Consider the following 20,774-nt stretch of genomic DNA (forward strand, 5'->3'; position numbering starts at 1 on the left):
ACGTTAGCGAGATGCCTGATAGTGCTCTGATCCCTCTTTTGCCTCTCCAAAGCTGAAATTTAACCATTTAAATCATCTATATGACATCTTTAAAAGCACTAGTATCAAAGTGAGAAGTACAGGTAGTATTTCATAATTACTTTGTCAGGCTCTCTACAGCCACAGGGAAACATTGCTGAGTTGATACAATAAGTCATGTTGTAAAACACAAGTCTGTTAGGAAGCGTAGGAACTGCCTCACTCCAGGAATTTAGAAGTACTAGCACAATGCCCTTCCTGAAAACCTGCACACATTTATCTATAAATGCATTAAATCTTCAGATTTCTCTAGTGCTAAATTAGACATGAATTAATGCTCTCAGCAAATCATTGGAGACCTGAACTTGCAACTACAGTGATGCTCAAAGGAAACGCAGAGCCAAGACTCTGCATATATACCATAGATCAGTTTGCAAAGAGAAAAAAGTTACTCCAGTGTGTGAAGGAAACTGTAATTACCTGCACTCAGCAGAAGCCAATCTGCATTCCTCACTGGGTATTACCCTTCCATCATGGCTGTGAACAACCTCACAGAGCTGCTGCTGGGTGAGGTGTGCATTCTAATTCAAGGTTGGGTGAATGATCATGCTCTGTATGGTGCACAGTATTTACTGGTTTCACTTTATGAAGAGTTTTGATACGTTTCAAAGACAGACAGTCCTGTAATAATACCAGCTTTTTAAAAGCACCTCAGTACAGATTCTTTTTGGTATGGCTTGTCTCTGGATTTCATTGCCTAAAATAAGCAGGCACATTAAAATACAGAACTCCATTATAGAATAGCAGGGAAGATAATTAGCTTCAAGTCACAGCATTAGCCTAAGAATCATGCACCCAATTATACATTTAACCAGTGACAGAGAAAACTTACTGAAGTCTCAGAGCTTTTTCCTCCCAGTTGAAAATAAGAGAAGCTATCAACAGTTTCTTTAAAAGAACCTCCTTAGCCTCCAGTTATGGAGAAAGAAACTCTGGCTTTTGATGCTAAAATTGCATGTTTGTTCCGTAGTTTTATCAGTGCAAACTTTTGATGTATACTGGAAGTTTACAATGGTTAAAAGAAAACCAGTCATGTACATACGGAGAAGAGTCCAGCTTTTCTTTTCATGCCACAGTTTTGCTATTGGTACTGAGCTGAGCACAACTCCAGCAAAACTAGTGCAAAGCACATTAGAACCTGACATCTCTGTGTGATCCAGTGACCCTCTGTGGACTGTCTGTGCCATGATGTGAAGTCATGATGTGCATGGTTTCAAACACAGAATAAAAGCATTCAGTAGGAGAAAGCTACAAACCAGAATAGTCAGCCTTTACCACTTTTTTTTCTCCCCAAGTAGCTGAAAAACCCAGCCTGTGACTGTTCACCTAAAATGGATGACTGTTTTCAAAACTGACAGAAAATAATTTACACTTCTCTCAATTTTAGTATGGTGCTCTAACTCCTAAAATTTTTTCACTTGAAGTAAAAGGCAGAGCAATGTTTGAAACTGATGCTTTATCCAGGATGCTTGAGTCACAGCAAAGATGAAGAGTTTTAAGCATGCATTTATTTATGTACTGAGAAGAAAATAAAGCTCAGTGCACAAAGATCAAATACTAACACTAACACTATTCTCTTGCTTGTTTCCCTTTGCTTTCAAGCTTCAGGCATGCTGGTACTTTTTTTGTTCCCTCACTGAGGTGTGGGTACAGCATTTTATCCAACTCTTTTTTCCTCTTTATCCCCCTACAGTACTTAAAACCATGCTACCTCTTTATTAGGGAGGTGCAGGAAAAGTTGGAAAATGGCTTGATCTACTGTCTCCTCTGCTTGAAGGGATTGTCATCAAGTTCCTGAGCTCTACGGAGAAGAACCTTCCTTTCCAGCAGCTGAAGAGCATGGCCTAAGGAGTATTTTATGAACTACATAGCTATGGTACACTTTCTGATAAATGGCAGCCTGTTTTCAAGATGGAAATGCCATCTATTTCTGTAGTGCTAACACAGAGGGACAGCACTGCTGGCTGCTTTGAAGTCATTCAACTCCCATCTCAGCCACAATGTCTTTGCTCCCCCTGACCGTACCTGACATGAACCACTGAACCTACACACACAAGTACATCAGTGGTGATGTACAAGGATGAACATCTTATTTTATGCATCAGTTACCTCAGTATCTAAACAGAAATCTCTAAATAGCAACCAAATCACACAATTGGCTATCACCTTTAAATATTAAGTAATTTTGTTCTTTAGATTATAAAAAGAGAAAATCCAGTCATGCAAATATTTCATCACCCTGGATAGTGCTACAAATTAAACACAGACTAAGCAATCCGGCAAGAATTTGTTGGCACCAACAACAGCACACAGAGCAACTCTTTCCTAGTCATGAACTATGGAAGGTGGGAGCTGCACACACACAATAAAGAAGACAGAAAATACTCCTGAGGAGTACATTTGATAAAAGTGAAAAATACCTTTCTTAACCAAACTCAAAATAAGAGTTATGAAGTGTAGGAGTGATATGGGTCACGCATGGTTGGGACGGACGGAGACGAGATCTCTTTGAAGCCAAGTGGTATAATGTGCAGTTTATTGCAAAGGGCAGGGGTGCAGGGCCCTGCTGGGAGCTGCCAGTCGCAGCTCGGAGCAGGCCCGAGAGAAGAGAGGGGTAGAGAGGATGAGAAGTAAGAACGTAAAAGCATAAGAGGGTAAATGGAAAGTAAGTAGATGAGTGAGTGAGAAAGTAAGAAGAAGAAGAAGAAGAAGAAGAAGTGCAGAAGAGAGCGTGAAAAGAGAGCGAAGTTCCCGTTACAATACAATAAATCATCTTCAGTGTTGAATATTCAGATTCTCATCAACCAATCTACTACAGCATGCATATCCTATAAGATTTCCATACAACCTATAAGAATCACTACATTACCATACTGTGTTACATTTTAAACCCTAAATCTTACTCTTTGGGCCCTATCTGCCAAGCGGCAGGGCCTACTCTGACCCTTGGACCTGCCTGCTTGCAGAGGGTATTGTTTCATCAAGAGGGGATTACCTTCAGCTGGCCACATCATTGTTTTCCCATTGTTCAGTAACTAAGGGATCTCAAAACTTGCTTTCATTTCAATCTGGCTTATAGTTTCTATATTCATATTTATAAGGCTTTCCTGTTCCATCCTCCCCAACAATGAAGGACAGAACATGAATAAAAAGAACTTTAGTAGCCTAGATTATAAAGAAAACAAAAATTGAAGTCACGTGATTATTTTGCTAGTTCAAGGTAGCCACAACAGAGCTTGCTTAGAGCCTATCAGTGTTTTGGCAATGCCAGACTTTTGAAAGAGTCAAACCCAGAAGCTTATTAACCCAGAAGCTTAGTGAAATGAACCATGACACTTCTCTTGGGAAAATTCTCTTTGGAAAATTTTGTCATAGAATCATGGAATGGTTTGGTTTGGAAGGAACAATAAAGATCCTCTAGTTCCAAACCGAAGTCCTCCCTTTGCAACTGTAGCATTTGTGCATGACAGAGTAAGGTCACTCACAATACCTAGAGGGGTCCATGACTGCATTTTTCATCTCTCACACAGAGACAGAAGTTCTGCCTATGCCCTGTCTCCTGCACACAGACACTTTAGTCAAAGACTCTCATGCTCAAAGAAAATTCCTGGAACAATACCTGCTCTGGCTTTTGAGAAACGCCAAAATGTACATGCCAATGTAGGACAGTCACTTCCTAGACTTTCAACATTTTGTGGGACAAGACAACCATTTTCCGTGCACCTGTGTTCTTATTTTCTGTAAATGCTAACAAGCGTCTGACAGTTTAAACTACAAGAGAAGCAGCACACGCTTTGCTGTGCCCAAATGTGCTGCTCAACAGGAAGTTGAGAGAACAATGTTTTAACAGCCGTGAATGTGGCAAGATGAGCACTTTGATCTGCTTACCAGAAACTTCTTTAAATAGAGATGCAACTACAACACTGTTAAGCTGAAAGGTTGAGTAGTTAGGTAATTCACTTCAAATTCATTACTCAAATGCGTCACTGACCACTTTTTAAGGCTTAGCTTAGCTTCACTGTTTTTATTTCAAATCTTTCTCTTAACCTACACACACATTCATTAGATCTAAGCAGTCATTAAGCTGCACTGCAGAGATACCTTGGCTTACTGGTAAATATCTGCGATCCCAGATTAAGTTGAGGCAGGCTCATACATTTTTTCATTTCCTTGCCACTGTTTCTGACTTGTCAGACGTGCATGATCTGCACTTCCACTTCAGTGGTTCTCCTAGATCCCCTGTGTCATGAGGGAAATAGTGTCCCTCTGGATAAAATTCAGGAAGTATTTCAGAGAAATGTAGTTCAAGAGCTTTCACCTGCAATGCCTTGGTAAAGTGAGGTGGGAGCATTCACATATACACCAGAGTCTGACTTCTAACAAGAGCCCTCAACAAAACAGCCTAGACTAGGTCTCCATCAGATTTTAAAGAGCTCAGTGTTTTTCTTGTGCTCAGAAGAACAGGCCAACATGAACCATGCTGTGATACAGGCTCCAAAAAGTGGTGGAAGAGACAGTATTCAAATGCAGAGACGGCATTCTGAGTTACAGGAACCCATTACCTGCAATACCAGTCACTCAGTAGAGCACAGGACTTGTTTTGCCCAAAGTAAGGGCTATTTTCATTCAGAATTGTGGCTGGGAACACTTCACTCAAGGTAGAACAAGTTTAACCCATTGGAAACAGAGGACAAGCTTCTGACATTCTCTTAGCCATGATGAGAAAGTCCACTATGAAGGCTAAGCTGGTTAAGGACACAGTGCAGAGCAGGAGTCAGCTTAATCACTTCAACAATGAGGACACATGAGGAGCCAGTTTCTCAGCTCAGGCCGTAGCCAGGGATCCAGACTGTTCAGGGTGACTCTCCACGAGGCTTCAGGCCACATGTACAGTCTGAGTTTTCTACACTGGGTCCAGCAGAGCCACATGGACATGCCTGTGGTAGTCACAAGGAACTTTTAGAAGAACAAGCTCAGTATTATAGAGTTGCTATCTTGCTCACAAATTCTGCTTGCACTTTGGTCAAAGTTTATACAGTTGCAAGCTTGCTGCCACAAGCACAGAGTGGAGCCTGCTGGCTTCACAAGGATGTCTCACATGAGAAATAGATGCAAGGCCAGGCCTTTAGCTGCCCGGGGGAAAGTATTTGCCCACACTCTTGTATAAGTGTGTCAAGAGGGAACTAAAAAAACCCCTAAAACCAGGTGAATGGATGATAGCACTTTAATAGGAAATTCATTCTTCTTGTGGCTATTGAAAGAAAAATCACTAGCGATTACAGCTCTCTCAGGATATAGTTTCTGTATGAACAGAGAATAAAATCTAGTGAAGTCAAGGGAAAAGCCACACTTTATCTCTGCAGGCTTTGAATGAAGTGGCATCTGTTCTATTTTCTCTCTGCTTTCTCACAGGGATTGCTCTGCTATCTCAAAATGTGCAGCACAGAAAACCCCACCCAAAGCTGCACAAGTATGCAGTGTTAAATTTCAATGGAAATTTTTCAGTGCAGAGTTATCAAGATAAGAAATTTTCTCTTTATAGTCCTTGATAATAAGGTTTTGTAGCATTCAGAAAAAAACCACCCAGTGGTTTCCACACAGGAAACCCATGATACTGCTTTTAATAGGAGCCACAATTTCAGGGGCAGTTTATGAGTTAGCATTCTGCTTAACACTGGTTTTAAGTAAAGCGGTGATTAAAGACAGGCTTGTCTACAATGCACAAAGGACCGTGATTAGCTTTTATAATTTTATCATTAAGTACAAAATTCACTGTGAGAGATAGAAGAGCTCTCTGCAGCATTTGAAGCGCACTTGTAAGGCCTGACTCTTTCTGGCAGCTATTTTAAACCAACCTCTCTCCTGTAGCACTGTCGCTCATTTGTGCTCACATTTGTGCTCATTGAGCACCAGGTCTGCACCCGACATTGAAGCAGAATCACATGCTCAGCTTAAAAGAACAGTTCTATTTCTCCAATATATTCATGAGACTAGAACCAGAGCAGACTGCACTTCAGCATAAAACCAATTTAAAACATTTGTGCTGCAGTTACTTTGCCCAGAAATTTTATTATTAAAAATAGATTTCCATTTCAAACAGAAATATAACTTACATCTTGGAGGAATACCTATTCTTTTCAAGACTGCTACTACAAAGAGTGTCTCTTACATTCTTTGCAAGGGGATTTCCACTACAACACTTAGCATAGAAAATGACATGATTTTTGAAAGAAAGGTTGCAATTTGAGTAGTAATAGATAAAGTAGGCATTTGAGGCCTGATGGTGTTGTCAGTTGTGCAACTTATTTCACCTTCAGGAAGCCAGAATAAACATGCATTCTGCAGTTTTAGGAAAGCACAACTTACTGGCAACTTGCAAACATTACAAAATGTACTTTTGTACTGTTTGTTTGTCTCCATTTCAGCACAGGCTCACTCCTTCATGTACATCTGTGCACGTCAATACTTAATCATGCTCCGTTTACCTTCTCCAAGAACTTCAGCACCAATAGCTATTCCCAGCCAAGGCAGATGTCCACTTGAGACAGACTCTTTTGTTGAGATACCAGCATCGTATGTTTAACAAAGATCACATAAGTAATTAAGCAGGCAGAGACACTTTCTCAGAATATGCACCCAGGAATTTAAGTCCCCAGCTTGGGGACTTAAACAGAGGAGGAAATGCCTTTGTCTGCAATAGATGGGGATGAAGTAGTATTGCCTTACGTCCTCTCTTTCTAAATATAGTCATGATTTGTCCTTGTCTCTATTGTCCTGAATAACAGCGCTTTAAGCAGACTACTGGCTCTCTTAAGTTTTTCAATGTAGCACTGATACATAGGAAAGGGAAAAAAACCCCCTCATGTTCCCACTGGATTTTACTGCCTGAAGCGAATATTTTCTTGCTGTCTAACAGAGCCTTCTGCAGGTTGCCCAAAATAGCATACCAAGTTCACATTTATTCCAAAAGACTTTTCTTTTGTAGCCATTCGAAGCTGATACAGTGCAGCAACGATTTGCCCTTGGAGAGCAGATTTATTAACACACCAGCATGACTAGACTCAGAAATCCCCTGCTGCATTCTCAGTGTTCACCTTTCCATTATGCTCCTAATTATCTCCAAAGGAGTTTATTTCTTGTAAGCTTCTTGTTCAGGCTGATAAGCATTTTATTTGGAAGCCTCTGCAGATCTCAGATTTACTCCACGTGCTCCTAGCTGAGAAATGAAGCAACTGCCTTTGTTTTCACAATGTACATCTTCCACCCTCTCCAGTTCCTCTCTCAGTTCAGTATTCTTTGATAAGAATTGCCACCATTTTGAGTATTTTCAGACTAATTCCTCCTGCTCTATTCACTTCATTATGATAAAGCTCTGAGTAGTTAAGAGTCACCCTTAGACTTGAATGGGATATATTATATTAATCAAGACTAATCTGTTCCTTCACGTTCAAATGAGACGCTAATCCAGTAAATTATTTCTTCAGCATTGATCCAAGGCAGTTAATACAAAAATCATAATCCAAAGTAATAGCATCCCAAGTAAACACAGATTGTAGAGGACATTTTCTCACATTAGAGAAAGAACAGAGCTTTACATTGCTCCTTAGACTACACTGAGAGCTATTTCAATTTATGCATTCCAAAAAGACAAACATAGTCATATGATTCACATTCTTTTCATAAGAACCCCCTCCTACTTCTACATCATACTTTGTGGGAAATAAAACTGTTTGCTCTGAAAAAAAAACCCCAAAACCCAAACTACACCTAAAACATCAGAAGCTACCAGAAGGCTTCTAGGACAGTGCTCAGCATGCAAGTCTCCTCTGGAAGAAGCTACTCTGATTCTGAGAATAAAATGGCTTCTCTGCCTAAACACAGACATATTTCATTAAATTCTAAAGACAAATACACACAGTAAGCCACATATTTGTTTATCCTTTCTTTCTACAACTGTACTGGACGGTGGTCTCAGATTCGAAAACTCTACAGAATGGAGGAATGACATTATGTTATTCTAACCTGACTTTCAAGAGCTGGCAGTGTTATAATTCCTTCATCATGCCTGTAAATCCTATTGTTGCTAAACTGTAAGCTCTCAGCAATTATTTTCTGCCTTGATTTAGAAACTTCAAGAGAGAAAGAGCCACTAGGAAAACTCCTAGGTAAAATAGTTCTGTAATTTACTTTAAGAAGTATCTAAATACTTTTGTCGAATTCAATATAACATTAAACCCAAGAATACTTAGAGTGTGGATATGAATATTACAATAGTAGGTTTGTATCATATAAATGAAACTTATAGTCCTGTACATGTTCTTCTGAGGCAAGACAGGTGGACAATAAATACAAGGGTACACATAAATACTTTAATTCTCTCTTGGAGGCAAACACTGAAGGAGAATGTGTGTTGCTTGTAAAAGCTGAACCACATTTCCTGTTTGTAAGAAAGAAGGTGAAAAAAAAAGACTGGAGGGATTTGAGATTAACAGCAACTCTAAAGACAGGTTCATGCTGCCAGGCTCAAAACAAGAGTATCCAACTTCTGCCAACATAACTTGATTTCCTGTTGGATAAAGGAGAGGGGAATATTCCTAGAAGCAACAGGATCAGGTAATCCTTATCTTTTAAACTTGTAAGCATTGGAGCAGAAGAGCCGTGCTATGTAGATCCGCAGTCTTCTAAAAGGTGGCTCAGGGTGCTAAACCTTCATTAATTAAGGCATTGATTTTATTCTGAAAATTCTGTGCTGTGGGCCTTTTTATTTTACCGTGTGCTGTTTCCCTTCTGAAGTATGAAGCTGATATCTTACAAAGCAATTAGTTGTGCGCTAATTAATTGCAGTTTAAGGAATCTTTTTCAGAGAATTAATCCTGTATTAAATGCTCACACAGGTGGAAGCATTTTTAATGCTAATTTAACATTCATCAGTCTCTTAATGAGTTTCTTTTTCTAAGGGCCATTAGGACAAAATATTACTTATATCGATGTTTAATTGGAATGGGGGAGGAAAGACAGTTTTATGTAATTGTTAACAAAATTGTAGACAAAAACGAGAGGAAAGAAAGGAAAGAAACCATTCTGTTCTCCAGATCGTCACCATAAATCTGGTAGCAATTAATCTGCCTCTGTGGATAACACATTGATACCACAGATGGCATGTCCAGCTAGATGGTATCTATGTTCCGCACCTCACCTTCTTTTCAGTACAAAAACCTGGTAGAAGTAGCCTATCTCCCTGTTATCCCTTGTGATGGATTCTCTAAACAAAACATATTAGAGCAAGGAGGAACAAAACATAGCACTTCTGCTACCTAATCTTATGTTGTTAATAGGACAAATATCCAACACAAATTGTTAAATCTGACTCCACTTCCTACAGGTAAGTGAGTACAGGATTATATCCATTTCTTTGAGTTGCAATAAAAGGAAGAGCAGAAATTCACCCAGGAAAAATTAGAATGTTTTGGAGGCTTTTGTTTTTTTGGTTGGGTTTTATTTTTGCTTCTTTTCCCTCACAGTGTTCCAGTGACAATATAATGAACCCTGTAAAGAGAAAATCTAAGAACAAATTACCAAAACTATTTATTCCTATGTTTCTGTTGGTGGAGAAAGTTGTCAATAGACTTTTAAAGAGAAAAAGCACAATTAACTATGTATTTAGAAGGTCTTTTGTTTGTCTATATTTTGTGGTGTGAATTTAGTACATTCAGTTTAAAACACTGGAAAATATACTAAGAGGTGGTGAGTAACCCATCCCTGAAGTCAGAAAAGTGAAAACATTTTCCAAATGAAGTAACTTACCTAAGACACAGACATTGTACTTGGATGCTACTCCAAGTTTAACCTGGTTTTCAAAGATAAAGGGAAGAACAGCGGCATAAGAATATGTCATTAATACTAGAGAGAGTCTGATATTAGTTAATCAAAATACTGTCATCTTTATAATTATTAAATATAATATTTCTCCACTCACACATCCCAAAGTCTACTAACAATATTACAAATATTGTCCCTCTCATGCAACCTTGGGTATGTAATGAACATCTTCCTTTCACAGAGGAGCACGTTACTTTAAAAGACTTCAATATTATTTCTTGTAACAAACTACCACCACCCTAAAGTTTTCCTATCACAGATACACTGTCACAGAAAACCCTGATGGAATTTGAGCTTTTAGAATCAGAGTCTCCTATTCCCAAGCAGCTTAATTATTCCATATGAATTTTTTCAAAAGATACAAAACGTTCTTTTTTTTTAAATATTCCATTTGATGGCTTGAATGAGAATGCCCCTGAATACAGTGTTACGGATTCTTTGGACTAATTATATGTTACATAAAGAAAGATTATTATAGTTTTGCTCCATTTGAGAATAGATGACTTGCATGAGAATTAAAATTAGAGAATAGAATAAAAGACAACATTTCAAAATGGAATATAATTAGTCTAATAGACTTGCTGTTTATTTCTCAGTCACCATCTACAGTCTCCTTTTCTTATTTTTGTCTTTAGCACAACCTCTTAACTCTGAGAGGCTGCATCTACTATTGTACATTTAGGGAGTGCAGTTATCTGTGGAGACAAATTGTTCTTCACACAATTGGTCAGCTTTCCTTCTAATGCTGCTGTTGTCAAAGTAGTTAATATTGAAATCATGCAGTTATAAATGTAAGCAGCATATCAGAAAGACCTATAAGAAAAAGAAGACATAGTAAAGATCTGGGAGTTGCATATCTGTAAAGCTAGGATATAAAATTGGATTTTCTCGTATTTTAAATCTGGGTATATGATTAGCTTGAAACTAATGTTAAAATGGAGTGGAGCTCTCAGAAGAGTGCCAGTACATCTCCGATCAAGGTGTTTACTATGGTTTTGCGGGCTAATTAAAAACTGCTGTTGTTTCTCCCATATAAGTAGTGTTGTCTGACAAACAAATAGCTAGTATTGCAAAAACAAACAAAAAAAAAATATACTGAAGTCACACATATGTTTGTATTCATTCTGCTGAAACACAAGCAGATGTTTAAGTTAGTGTTATGGAAAATAAATTTTAAAAAAAACTAAGTAGTGTTCATCCAGGAAGAAATTTAAGTGTTCTTTTCTTAATCTACCCACACCCAAGAAATTTCCTAAATCATGCTTAAAACTATAGATTGTGAGATTTGAAACATTGTTATGTTTTATGAGAAATCCAAGTTTCATATATTTTTTTTCCTAAAATGTTTTTTAAATTCTTGAGAAGTAGGATGGCTCAAATACTATAGAATTTAAACTTGAAAATAAAAAGAAAAGAATTTTATCCATCCTTTACTATTTTCCAGATAATAATTTCAATTTAAATCAAAAACTGAAACAGGAAAATAATACTTGCCAACAAAAAAGTGGGCCAGTTAAGGACTGGAAATAGTCAAATTGAAACTAAGAGTTTTCCTTCTACTCTGGAAACACCAGGCAAAAATTGGATTCCTGAATCAGAGAGATAAATAACAACATTCTACAAGAAGAAAAAGGAACAATGTTAGATCATGACTGTACTTGCGGTACCTGCTCACTCTTTTTGTTCTGATGAACCTCAGTGTTGTGGCTCACCAGGGAGCTGGTGAGTCCCTGTCCCTGAGGTGCTTCAGGAAAGAATGACCGTGGCACTGAGTGCCATGATGCAGATGGCAAGGTGTGGTTTGGTCACAGGCTGGACTCGATGATCTCAGAGGACTTTTCCAATATGGTTGATTCTGTGATTCTATCACATTTACATGTGCTTCCCTTCTCATAGGCCACAATACTGGTTCTGCTCCCTGGGAAAAGTGTTTGTAGGAAAAGAAATATGAAATGAACACAAGAAGAATGGAAACCAATCACATCAGAAAAGAAAAAAGACAGGAGAAGAATGAGAGGATTCTGATTATTTAGGTACAACAGTGAAACTTGAAATTTCTTGTCCTGGACAGATTTATTGTTTTGGACAGGTTGCATGGGATGCAATATTAAGTGACTAATTGCACAGTAACCAGGTTCCAAAGACTGATGATTCTTGATGCATCCTGATAATATCTTCTCAGTGTATGATCTCCCATTCTTTTAATTCCTTCCCTGAAAAACTGGAATGATGTATAGCTGCTCCATGGAGATGTTGTCTCTCCTCATAAATGTCTGTATCTCATTGCATAAAAGTGTCTCTCAACACAAAAAGGAGCATTGCAGTGACAAAGTACTCTCAAATACCTTTGGGAGAACTCAAGTAGTAGAAGGGAAAGGAAAGAGGATGTTTAGTTTAAAAAGAAGAATAAATGGTCACTGAAAGTACCGTGCGCAAAATAAGATAAAAGTCTGTCAGAAAATTACAGCTTATTTGCTTTGTGTTGTTCCTTTTAAAAGAGCGTTCTGATCAGGAAGGAGACCCGCATCCCAGATGCCCAGGTAATTTGTGATTTTTTTACCACCAGGGCTTATCTTCTCTTGTTTTGTCTTATAAGAACACCTGGGGGTTGGGGTACAACAAAACAAAAAGAGCTTTGGCAACACCACCGCAATGAGGGGGCAAAACCTGTAAGAAGGTTTTGAGCCAGGGCCCAGTCAGGCAAGGAACAAAGCTCTGTTTTCTCAGCAAATGCATTGCCACTCTCCCCTGGCCAGCAACATGGAAAAGTGCATTCCTGTACTCCTTTAACTCAGCTTTACTTAGGAAAAAAACAAAATGTGGGCTTCCTGAGGGAATCCAGGTATGTCAAAAAACAACAAAGTGCTCTAAGGATCAGTATTGTCCAATCCGGCCCCTTGACTGCTCCAGCCACGCGTTTCTTTTTATGCACTATTAGAGGCCATTAGTTTTGGGCACCAGGCTTTATTTCAAACACTCCAAATCTCAGAGAACATGAAATACGCCTCTGGGGAAAGTTACGAATAAAGCTGCAAGCTCCTTTCACTCATTTATTTGGCTCAGTGTTTCCTCTGTCACAGAAGGCTTTCGCAGGCCATTTGCAGCAACCCTGATAATTTTGGCCACTAGACAGCCACAAATAGGTTGGTTTGTGATGGAAAATTTGTATTAGCTAGGTTAATCAAATAATTAATTAAATTAAAAAACAGATTTTGCTCAGGGGGATTCTTTCCTGTCTTTCTTATTGCAAGGAGTGGCAGGTTTAGAGCAAAAGAAGATTTTGTTCAGATAAGTAGACCCACCTTTTACCAAGTGATTTTCCAGGAGCTGTTTGAACTTTTCCTTGGGGCTTCACTGGTTCCCAGCTGATGCTTATCCTTTACCATCACTTTCTCTGGTTTCTCAGGGAAGACAATAAGAACAAGTAAAACAAGTAAGTGGTTTTAATAGCTGGAAAACAATGCAAGAAAACATAACCAAATTTTCACTTTTTTCAGGGATTGTTAAAATGTTACAGTCTTAGCTATTATTCTGAGACACATCCAGCAAATTTGTTTTGGCTAAATTCAGAACCACTTTCATGAACACTAAAATTTAGCTAAGAATTTACTTAATTTGCTACAAATACTAACTAAAAGACAACTGCAAAAATAATGTCAAAGCTATCCAGTAAAATTACATTCTTCTTTATTAATTTCGGATTTTTACTGCATCTTACAGGCAAACCAATAGTTTAATCTTTGGCTGAATTCCTGTGAAACAGTATTTCTGCTAACAGTTTATTAAAGTTGCTTTCTTAATATTTAGCATCTGATTTTGATATTAATTATTTAGCTTGTACAGCAATAGCTGTCACAGAGTAAACAACAAAATAGCAGCTTTGATTACAGAAACCAAAAACTAGCCAAGTACAAAGAGAATACAGTAATATTGTTAGACAACTCATATAGTAAATTTTCTTTCAGTTGCAGGAATGGACTGCCATTTTTCTGTCTGGGGAGTTTTGGCCTTCCTGAGTTTGTCTCTGCTTGTTTCAGTGACACTGAATATTGTACACTGTATGAAAAAGAAGCAGGGTAAGTAATGTCTCTTTATAAGAAATCGAATTTCAATGTTTAAAGCCATCCCTGCTCAGAGCTATCAAGCTGACAAATTGATTCTTCTGAATCTTAAAGTTATATTTTGGCAAGAATGATTTTACTAAAGAAGATTTATCTTTTGAATTTTTCTAAGAGAGTCAGGTATGATTACAGAACAACTGCTAACTGCCCAATCCACAGCTAAAAACAAGTACCCAAATCCATTCTCTGAAGGTAAATCAGCAAAACAGGAAGAATTTAATTCTGACTAAGTTTTTATTTTTAAAATCTATTTTTAATACCTGCAGTTTCCTTTCCTAGGAAGTATACTTTTCTTATAAATGATTATTATGTATATTTCCATTTTAAAATTATTTTAAGTAGATGCATTGATAGAAAATACATTTGAGAAAATTTTCTCCTCCCCAAATTCCTGAATGCTCATTTGAATTTCAGATTTCATAGAGATTTTATGCCTTATCAGTGTATTTTGGAAAAACATTCTAATTGCTTTTCATAATAGGATTCTAATGTATTTCTTAAACCAGTGTGTCTCTCATATGGCTGCAGTCATACTCTGGTTTTGGTTGAAATTAACTTTTACTTTTTGACAGATTGTGCCAGCGCAACCTGTCTTATGCACGTGATTCTATGTTTAGGAAGTTGTACAATTCTCACCATTCCCTTTACACAGGGAAAACTGCCCCTGTGCTGTACATGTAGGGGTGGGCAGGCAAACACTGGTGACTTCAACAAGGCTAAATACACCTGTGTATATAATCCACATAAGCAGAGGGCCTGTGCCTATAAACTGAGCTCACCAGGTATTGGAGAGTCAGATATCCACAGGATATTAAGAGAGTTGCTGGAGTCTTTTGGGATGGGTATCAGTTGAGCTTTTTGTTTGTGTTTTAGGGCAACTAGGCAGATGTCTCTATGAGGAAGAATCACAATCATTTACAAAACTTACCTGACCAAGATTGAGGTCAGAGTGGCTGATGCTGCATTAGTCATTGAGCTGGAGCTTACTGTGGTAAATTCTGGAGTCCTGGAGCAGAGTTTAGAAAGTCAGGCATTCCTGAATTATTCATCAGGCGCTAGCATGAAATCTCTTTGTAGCCATTGCCTCTCTGCTTCAGTTTCTTCATCTGTGTGGATCACAGGATCTCTTTTTCAGCCATACTAGAACTAGTGAAATAAATAAACCCATCATTTTGTGATATTAACACGATTCACCTCCCCAGAGAAAATCTGTGAGAAAAAAATGAGGGCAAAGGAAATAAAAAAATGTGGAGGAAATAAAGAATTAATCACATGTTTTACAATATGTTTTTTGGGTACTGTAAACTAATGTAGACTTTGTAGACACAGCACAGGGCCATAATACAAACATTTTTTGTATTTGACAAAATATTTGAGAAAAGTAGAGGGACAAATGAAGATCCTGAGAGACAAAGATTTCAACTGTATTCTCTAAAACAAAACCAAAACCATGCCTGTGAGACTGAAGTGTTCTAAAATTATGTTTCATTTTCTCTTTTTTTTTTTTTTTTTTTTTTTTAAATCCAGCTAAAATGTATAAAGACTATGAAGAGAACGATCCAAGGTAAGTTGTATTAAAAAGTTTTTTTTCTGGCAAGGGTAAAATAAGCAATAAATAATGACAGATGGCTTTGGAGGGATGGCATAGAGAGAAAATTCAATATCTCATGCAGTCTGCCTGGAAATGTTGGTAGTGGAAAAAAAAATTTCAAAAAACCTAGGGAAAAAATATTCACATCTGAGATACATCCTCCAGTCATTTTATCAACAATGAAATAATTGCATGCTAATACTACTTTATCTGAAAGTGCAAGGTATTGAGATAAACCACCTTTACCTATCACTTATAGTCAATAATTCCATAATAATTTAAAAGAACTCTCAGCTCTCACAAAGCAGTTACAAAATATAGTCTGATAGTTAAAACTTGTGGAGTGATAATTTACATGTATTTACATTTACATATTTTACACATAGCATCCAAAAGCAATAAAAAAGTCTGTTTCCAGCTGTAGGATATCTCATGATCTGTTGCACAAATCTGTTTCAAGTCTCTCTCTCTTATGCCACACAGAAGAAAACCCCAAACCAAGCTCAACTTTGGAAAACAGAGATGCATAGAGTCTCATCTCAACCCAAATAGAAAAGGCCCTTGAAATAAAAATACAAAAGCCTGCACCTGTTACCCAAACCCAATTCTCAGTTGCAAATTTTCTTGAAATTAGAAAATCTCTATTTGTCTTTTACTGACTGTTCAGATGAAAAATACCACTGAATGTGGTGTTAGAGGACAACTTCACCCCCCGATGAGATGCAATATAGGGATGCAGTAGGAAGGTTACAAAGTGCTTCCCACTAACAATTCCCATTTTACAAATCCACTTAAAAACATTTTCAAGTAACACCAGGTAATGAAACACAATATGCAATTAAAAATGCAAAGCTGATGGTCTTCTCTGCTTGTATTGACCGAAGTATTTTAGTTTAATCAAGAGGGGACCTTTTAAGAACATCGTCCCAAAAGACACATATGGTGCTTTAGTTTGTATTGCAGAGTGGTCTCAGAGGAGATAAATTGGGTTCCTTTCAGTGATCATCAATATTTCTTACCCTACCTCAAACTGTACCGTAATAGTCTTGAGATTAGCTTTGTGCTTAATGAAGTTACAGGGAAGGAGAGTTCAGTTCTGGGCTAGGTAACAAATCTCTCCTGAGAATACCCATACTGCCATTTCTGCCCCCTCTGATATTTTTGATCTTGTTTATAAGATAACAAACATATATGTCTGCTCTATATAGATAGACACACGCAATCTGCATATGTGTATAAAACATTTACTAAAATATAGTATTGGGGTGCTAAATAAAGCATATTCTGTGAATTAAAAGTATTTTTTCATTCCCCTTGTAGCTATGATGGCTATCACACAGAAGATTATCCAGTTTATGGCAATCTCAATCAAGATATTTTAGGTAAGCTTCATTTTTGGAACACGTGCCTATTCAGTGGCTGTAAAAATGTATGATTAAAAATGACTGACATATTTTGCATTTCTCAAATGGCAAACTTGAGAATCTACATATTTTCCACTATTGATATAATTGAAATTATTAAAAGATACTTGGGACAGAAATGCAAACCTTCATACTGCACTACTATTTATAAGAACAGATCTCATGCTGAATTTGATTTTTAACAGTCCATATGTTCCTATTCAGCCAAGTATCTCAAAATAAAGAGCCTGTCTAAATGTAAAGCTACACTAACAGAAACAGCAGCTTGATCCATGCCTATTAAAGCAATCTAAATCACAAATTACTCACGGTCCAAGGTCAGTGCTCCCACAGAAGGAGGCAGAAACAAACACATCCCAGCTCTCTGCTGTGGCTATCCACATATCACCAGCGACGCTGACAAATGTGCTGAAGCCCAGCAGCTGAATTGTGGGCAGACAGCTTGGCTCTGCTCTACTGTGCTCAAGTTAACAATCCTTGGCAGAGACACATTAAAGGCTGTAACATCACGTAACTGCAGCGAGAGCTGGATGTGCAGAGGATTTCAAAGCCCTTATAGAGTTAAAGCAATATTTAAGTAACGAGAATGACTTTTTCTGCAAGCCTTAATTGGAGCTAAGCAAAACTAAAGCACTTCAACTGCAGGGGGAAAAAAAGCCCAAACAAACGCAACTTTTTCATACACAGTTTGCATAAATTTAATCAAGTCAGTGCTCAAATGCAGTGACATTGTAAAAGTCTGCAAACTGTAAGGAAGTAATCTGTTTTACTGGTGGCTAAAATGAGATATAACATGAGAAAATAACTAGAACTGAATTTACAGAAAACTGAAGTAGAGTCAGGAACAAAATTTAATCACCAGCTGCTGCAACTCACAACCTCTTTCTCAGTCAAAGAAAAGGCTGCCTGTGCTGAAAAATTAATCAGTATGTGGCTACCTCTTAATTGCAAGAAGTCCTCCTACCACTCTAAAATGACACTCATATAAGTAAATAATGAGAAACCTCTCCTTCATATGAACACAATTATTTCCATTTTTACAGTATGTGTCTGAATTTCTTAGCTATTTACCTCTCTATAATTAGAGGGAGAGAACTATGCGTGATTTCAAAACAAACACAAACATCCTACCAAAGCAAACTGGGGGGAGTTTAGAGCATTAATTTAATTTAATGTTCGAGCATCCTCTAACAGATAAAATCTGTTTGTCTGATCATTTAAGACTCAGTAGCATGTCTTAATAAAAAGATTTTTCTACTTTGATAAATTACAGAAGAATGTTGTTACGAGCAGATGAAGTCCCAGCCTCAAAGACCAGTTAACCAGCTACAGGTATCTTTAATTTTAGTTATAGATTTCTGAATTAGAGTAATACGGTCTGTCTCAGAGTTCCTTTATTTATCCTATAAGAGTATATAACAAAAATCTTCACACTCTCACAAAAATTACCATTTATTAGTATCTCAGTTCATCAAAGTATTTCAGTACAAACTTGACCCTCCATTCAATCTGAGTCATTAATAAGGAAGCATAATTATATATGGTTCAGATCCATGCAATACAGCATAATAAAGCTCAGCCACAGGCATGAAGATCACATGGAATTAAATTTGCATCCATGGCTAACGTAAAGAATTAATTTTATTTGGTTTAGTTATCAACCAAGTGAAAACACGAGCTGCATCACATGATACTCATGAGTTTGACTGGGTCTCTCCTGTCCAGTGCAAAATCTATATGCCTTAACCGGGGAAAGATTATTTGCTATTGATTTGTACTTTGTTGAGATACCTGTATGCCTAAAAGCATGAAAGCTTCAAATGAAATTTGCCTGTGATTGAAGCATTCCTAGCATCAATTTCCTGAGTTGATTGCCACATATATCATAGGGATGGATTTTCAGACTCTCACAGGGTATTTCCAGCAGGTAAAGAACAACTTTTTAAATCTAGACATTCCAATGTCAACAGTCATTGATGGTCTGGCTTGAAAAAGCACAAAAATCAGGGAAAAGACACAAAAAGCACACATTTTGCACTGGAAATGAGATCATATATATAGACAAGAATCATCCACCTTTGAATTTCTGCACAAACAAAGCCTGTTCATAACAGGATTCCAACTAAAAAATAAAAAAGCGGGAAGAAAACCAGATCAAATAATGTCTTGCATCCTGAAGAATCTGGATTTATTATATGAGCTTCCCTCTTTTCCACAGAGACTCTTTCTAGTGATACCTTGATGAATTTTTCCATATTGCCACTATCAGTCATTTACCATTAGCTTATATTGATCTGTTTTCCATTCTCCCACAGTTTAATAATTTGTACTTTTAATGAGCTGTTTTACAGCTAGTTTAGGCAAATTACAAGCAGGATTATGATTAGAGCATAGACATATTTGAAGACTTAGACTTTAAAGCAAGGATAACTACTGAACGTAAAGTGAATTTTCTTTCAGGTGGAGTCAGCCAGTCAGATGTGTTATGCCTCACTTGATCACAGTGTCAAGGGAAAATGCAGAAAACCAAGGAGAAAGAAAGATCCTTCATTAGAGGAAGATGAAGGAGAAAGATCATCTAACCCCATGGTGGCTTCCAAAGTTAGCATTTATCTCAACAGCGAGCAGCTGGCTGCTGAAAACACGGCGAAAGAAGAAGCCATTCACGATGATCCCGTCAGATTAATGGGCTTGATTCATAATACAAAAGGGGAGAACTGAATATGTAATGAACCAAATATGTAACCATAAAGTGAGATTTGCTTTTTCATTCTGGAGGACCAGAAAAAATATTCCAGAAAGCTGACATACTAAACAGTGGTATGAAATGGGCAAGTTAAGTGTTCCAAACTGTCTGCCAAACATATTTATAGACTAAGCAAAACATAGGTCCAGACTGCCACTCAGATGAATCTGCCCTTCTGAAGACAGTTTGAAAGAGTTGCAGAAGCTGGTAGCTCAGCATTCACATGGTAGTGATTCCAGTAAGAATTGATCCTGTTTTAAACATTATCAGCTTTCAAGCAGTCCTAAAAGACCCCCTTGTTGTCTATACAGCTTTAGCAGAGTACATCTATTCCATATTAACTTCAATACTTTTGAAATGAGATTGTATTTCGTACTTGCACACTTGGTGATTAGTTGTTTTACCAAATAAGAACTAATCTGCTGTTCCACGGTGTGAACTTGCTGACTGTGACTGGTCTATGGCAATGACTGGAGAGTAATTTAACAGCTGATTTAAAGTAGTAATTGTATATTTCATGAGACTTAGCAGTATCTTTGTGTATCTTTAGTTTCCTCTAACAATCCTAGAATACATCTCAAATCTCAACTCCTCTACTAGTGTAATATTGTATACAGCTGTATTCAAGCGTCCACAAAGATTATCACACTACCTGTAACAATAAAAACAGGAAGGATTTCTTCCAATACCCATGTTATGTTTGCATTCCTATTAGGTTTTCCATTGCCATCCTTAACTATTTTACAAAAACAACAAGAGCTTTTATTTCCCCAAACCCTTCACTTACTGCATGCACATTTATTTGAAGACTAAACTCTTTAAATGGTGTCCTGGTTTAGGATAAATTTGTTAAAGAATCTGCAAAGGAGGGCCCCTCCAGAAAGCAAAACCCACACGGCCCCTCCCCCCAACCGGTTCGGGAAAAAATTCCTTGG

General features: G+C 37.5%; 2 protein-coding genes across 2 annotated transcripts in view; one reads left to right on the forward strand and one right to left on the reverse strand.

The window, feature by feature from the left end:
* LOC128933311 (uncharacterized) overlaps positions 1-20,774 on the reverse strand; it is a 78,115-nt gene that overhangs the window by 17,037 nt on the left and 40,304 nt on the right. The gene's annotated exons all lie outside the window — the stretch shown is intronic.
* Positions 11,581-19,918, forward strand: LOC128933390 (T-cell receptor-associated transmembrane adapter 1). Its single transcript, XM_054270363.1, has 6 exons — positions 11,581-11,620; positions 13,923-14,033; positions 15,606-15,642; positions 16,990-17,051; positions 18,367-18,425; positions 19,554-19,918. The coding sequence occupies exons 1-6, from the start codon at positions 11,596-11,598 to the stop codon at positions 19,812-19,814; spliced, it is 555 nt and encodes a 184-aa protein (XP_054126338.1). The 5' UTR covers positions 11,581-11,595; the 3' UTR covers positions 19,815-19,918.

This window comes from Melozone crissalis, unplaced genomic scaffold (genome assembly GCF_028551555.1).
Source record: "Melozone crissalis strain CALT ecotype California unplaced genomic scaffold, PUWL_Pcris_2 ptg000009l_1, whole genome shotgun sequence".
Lineage (NCBI taxonomy): Eukaryota > Metazoa > Chordata > Aves > Passeriformes > Passerellidae > Melozone > Melozone crissalis.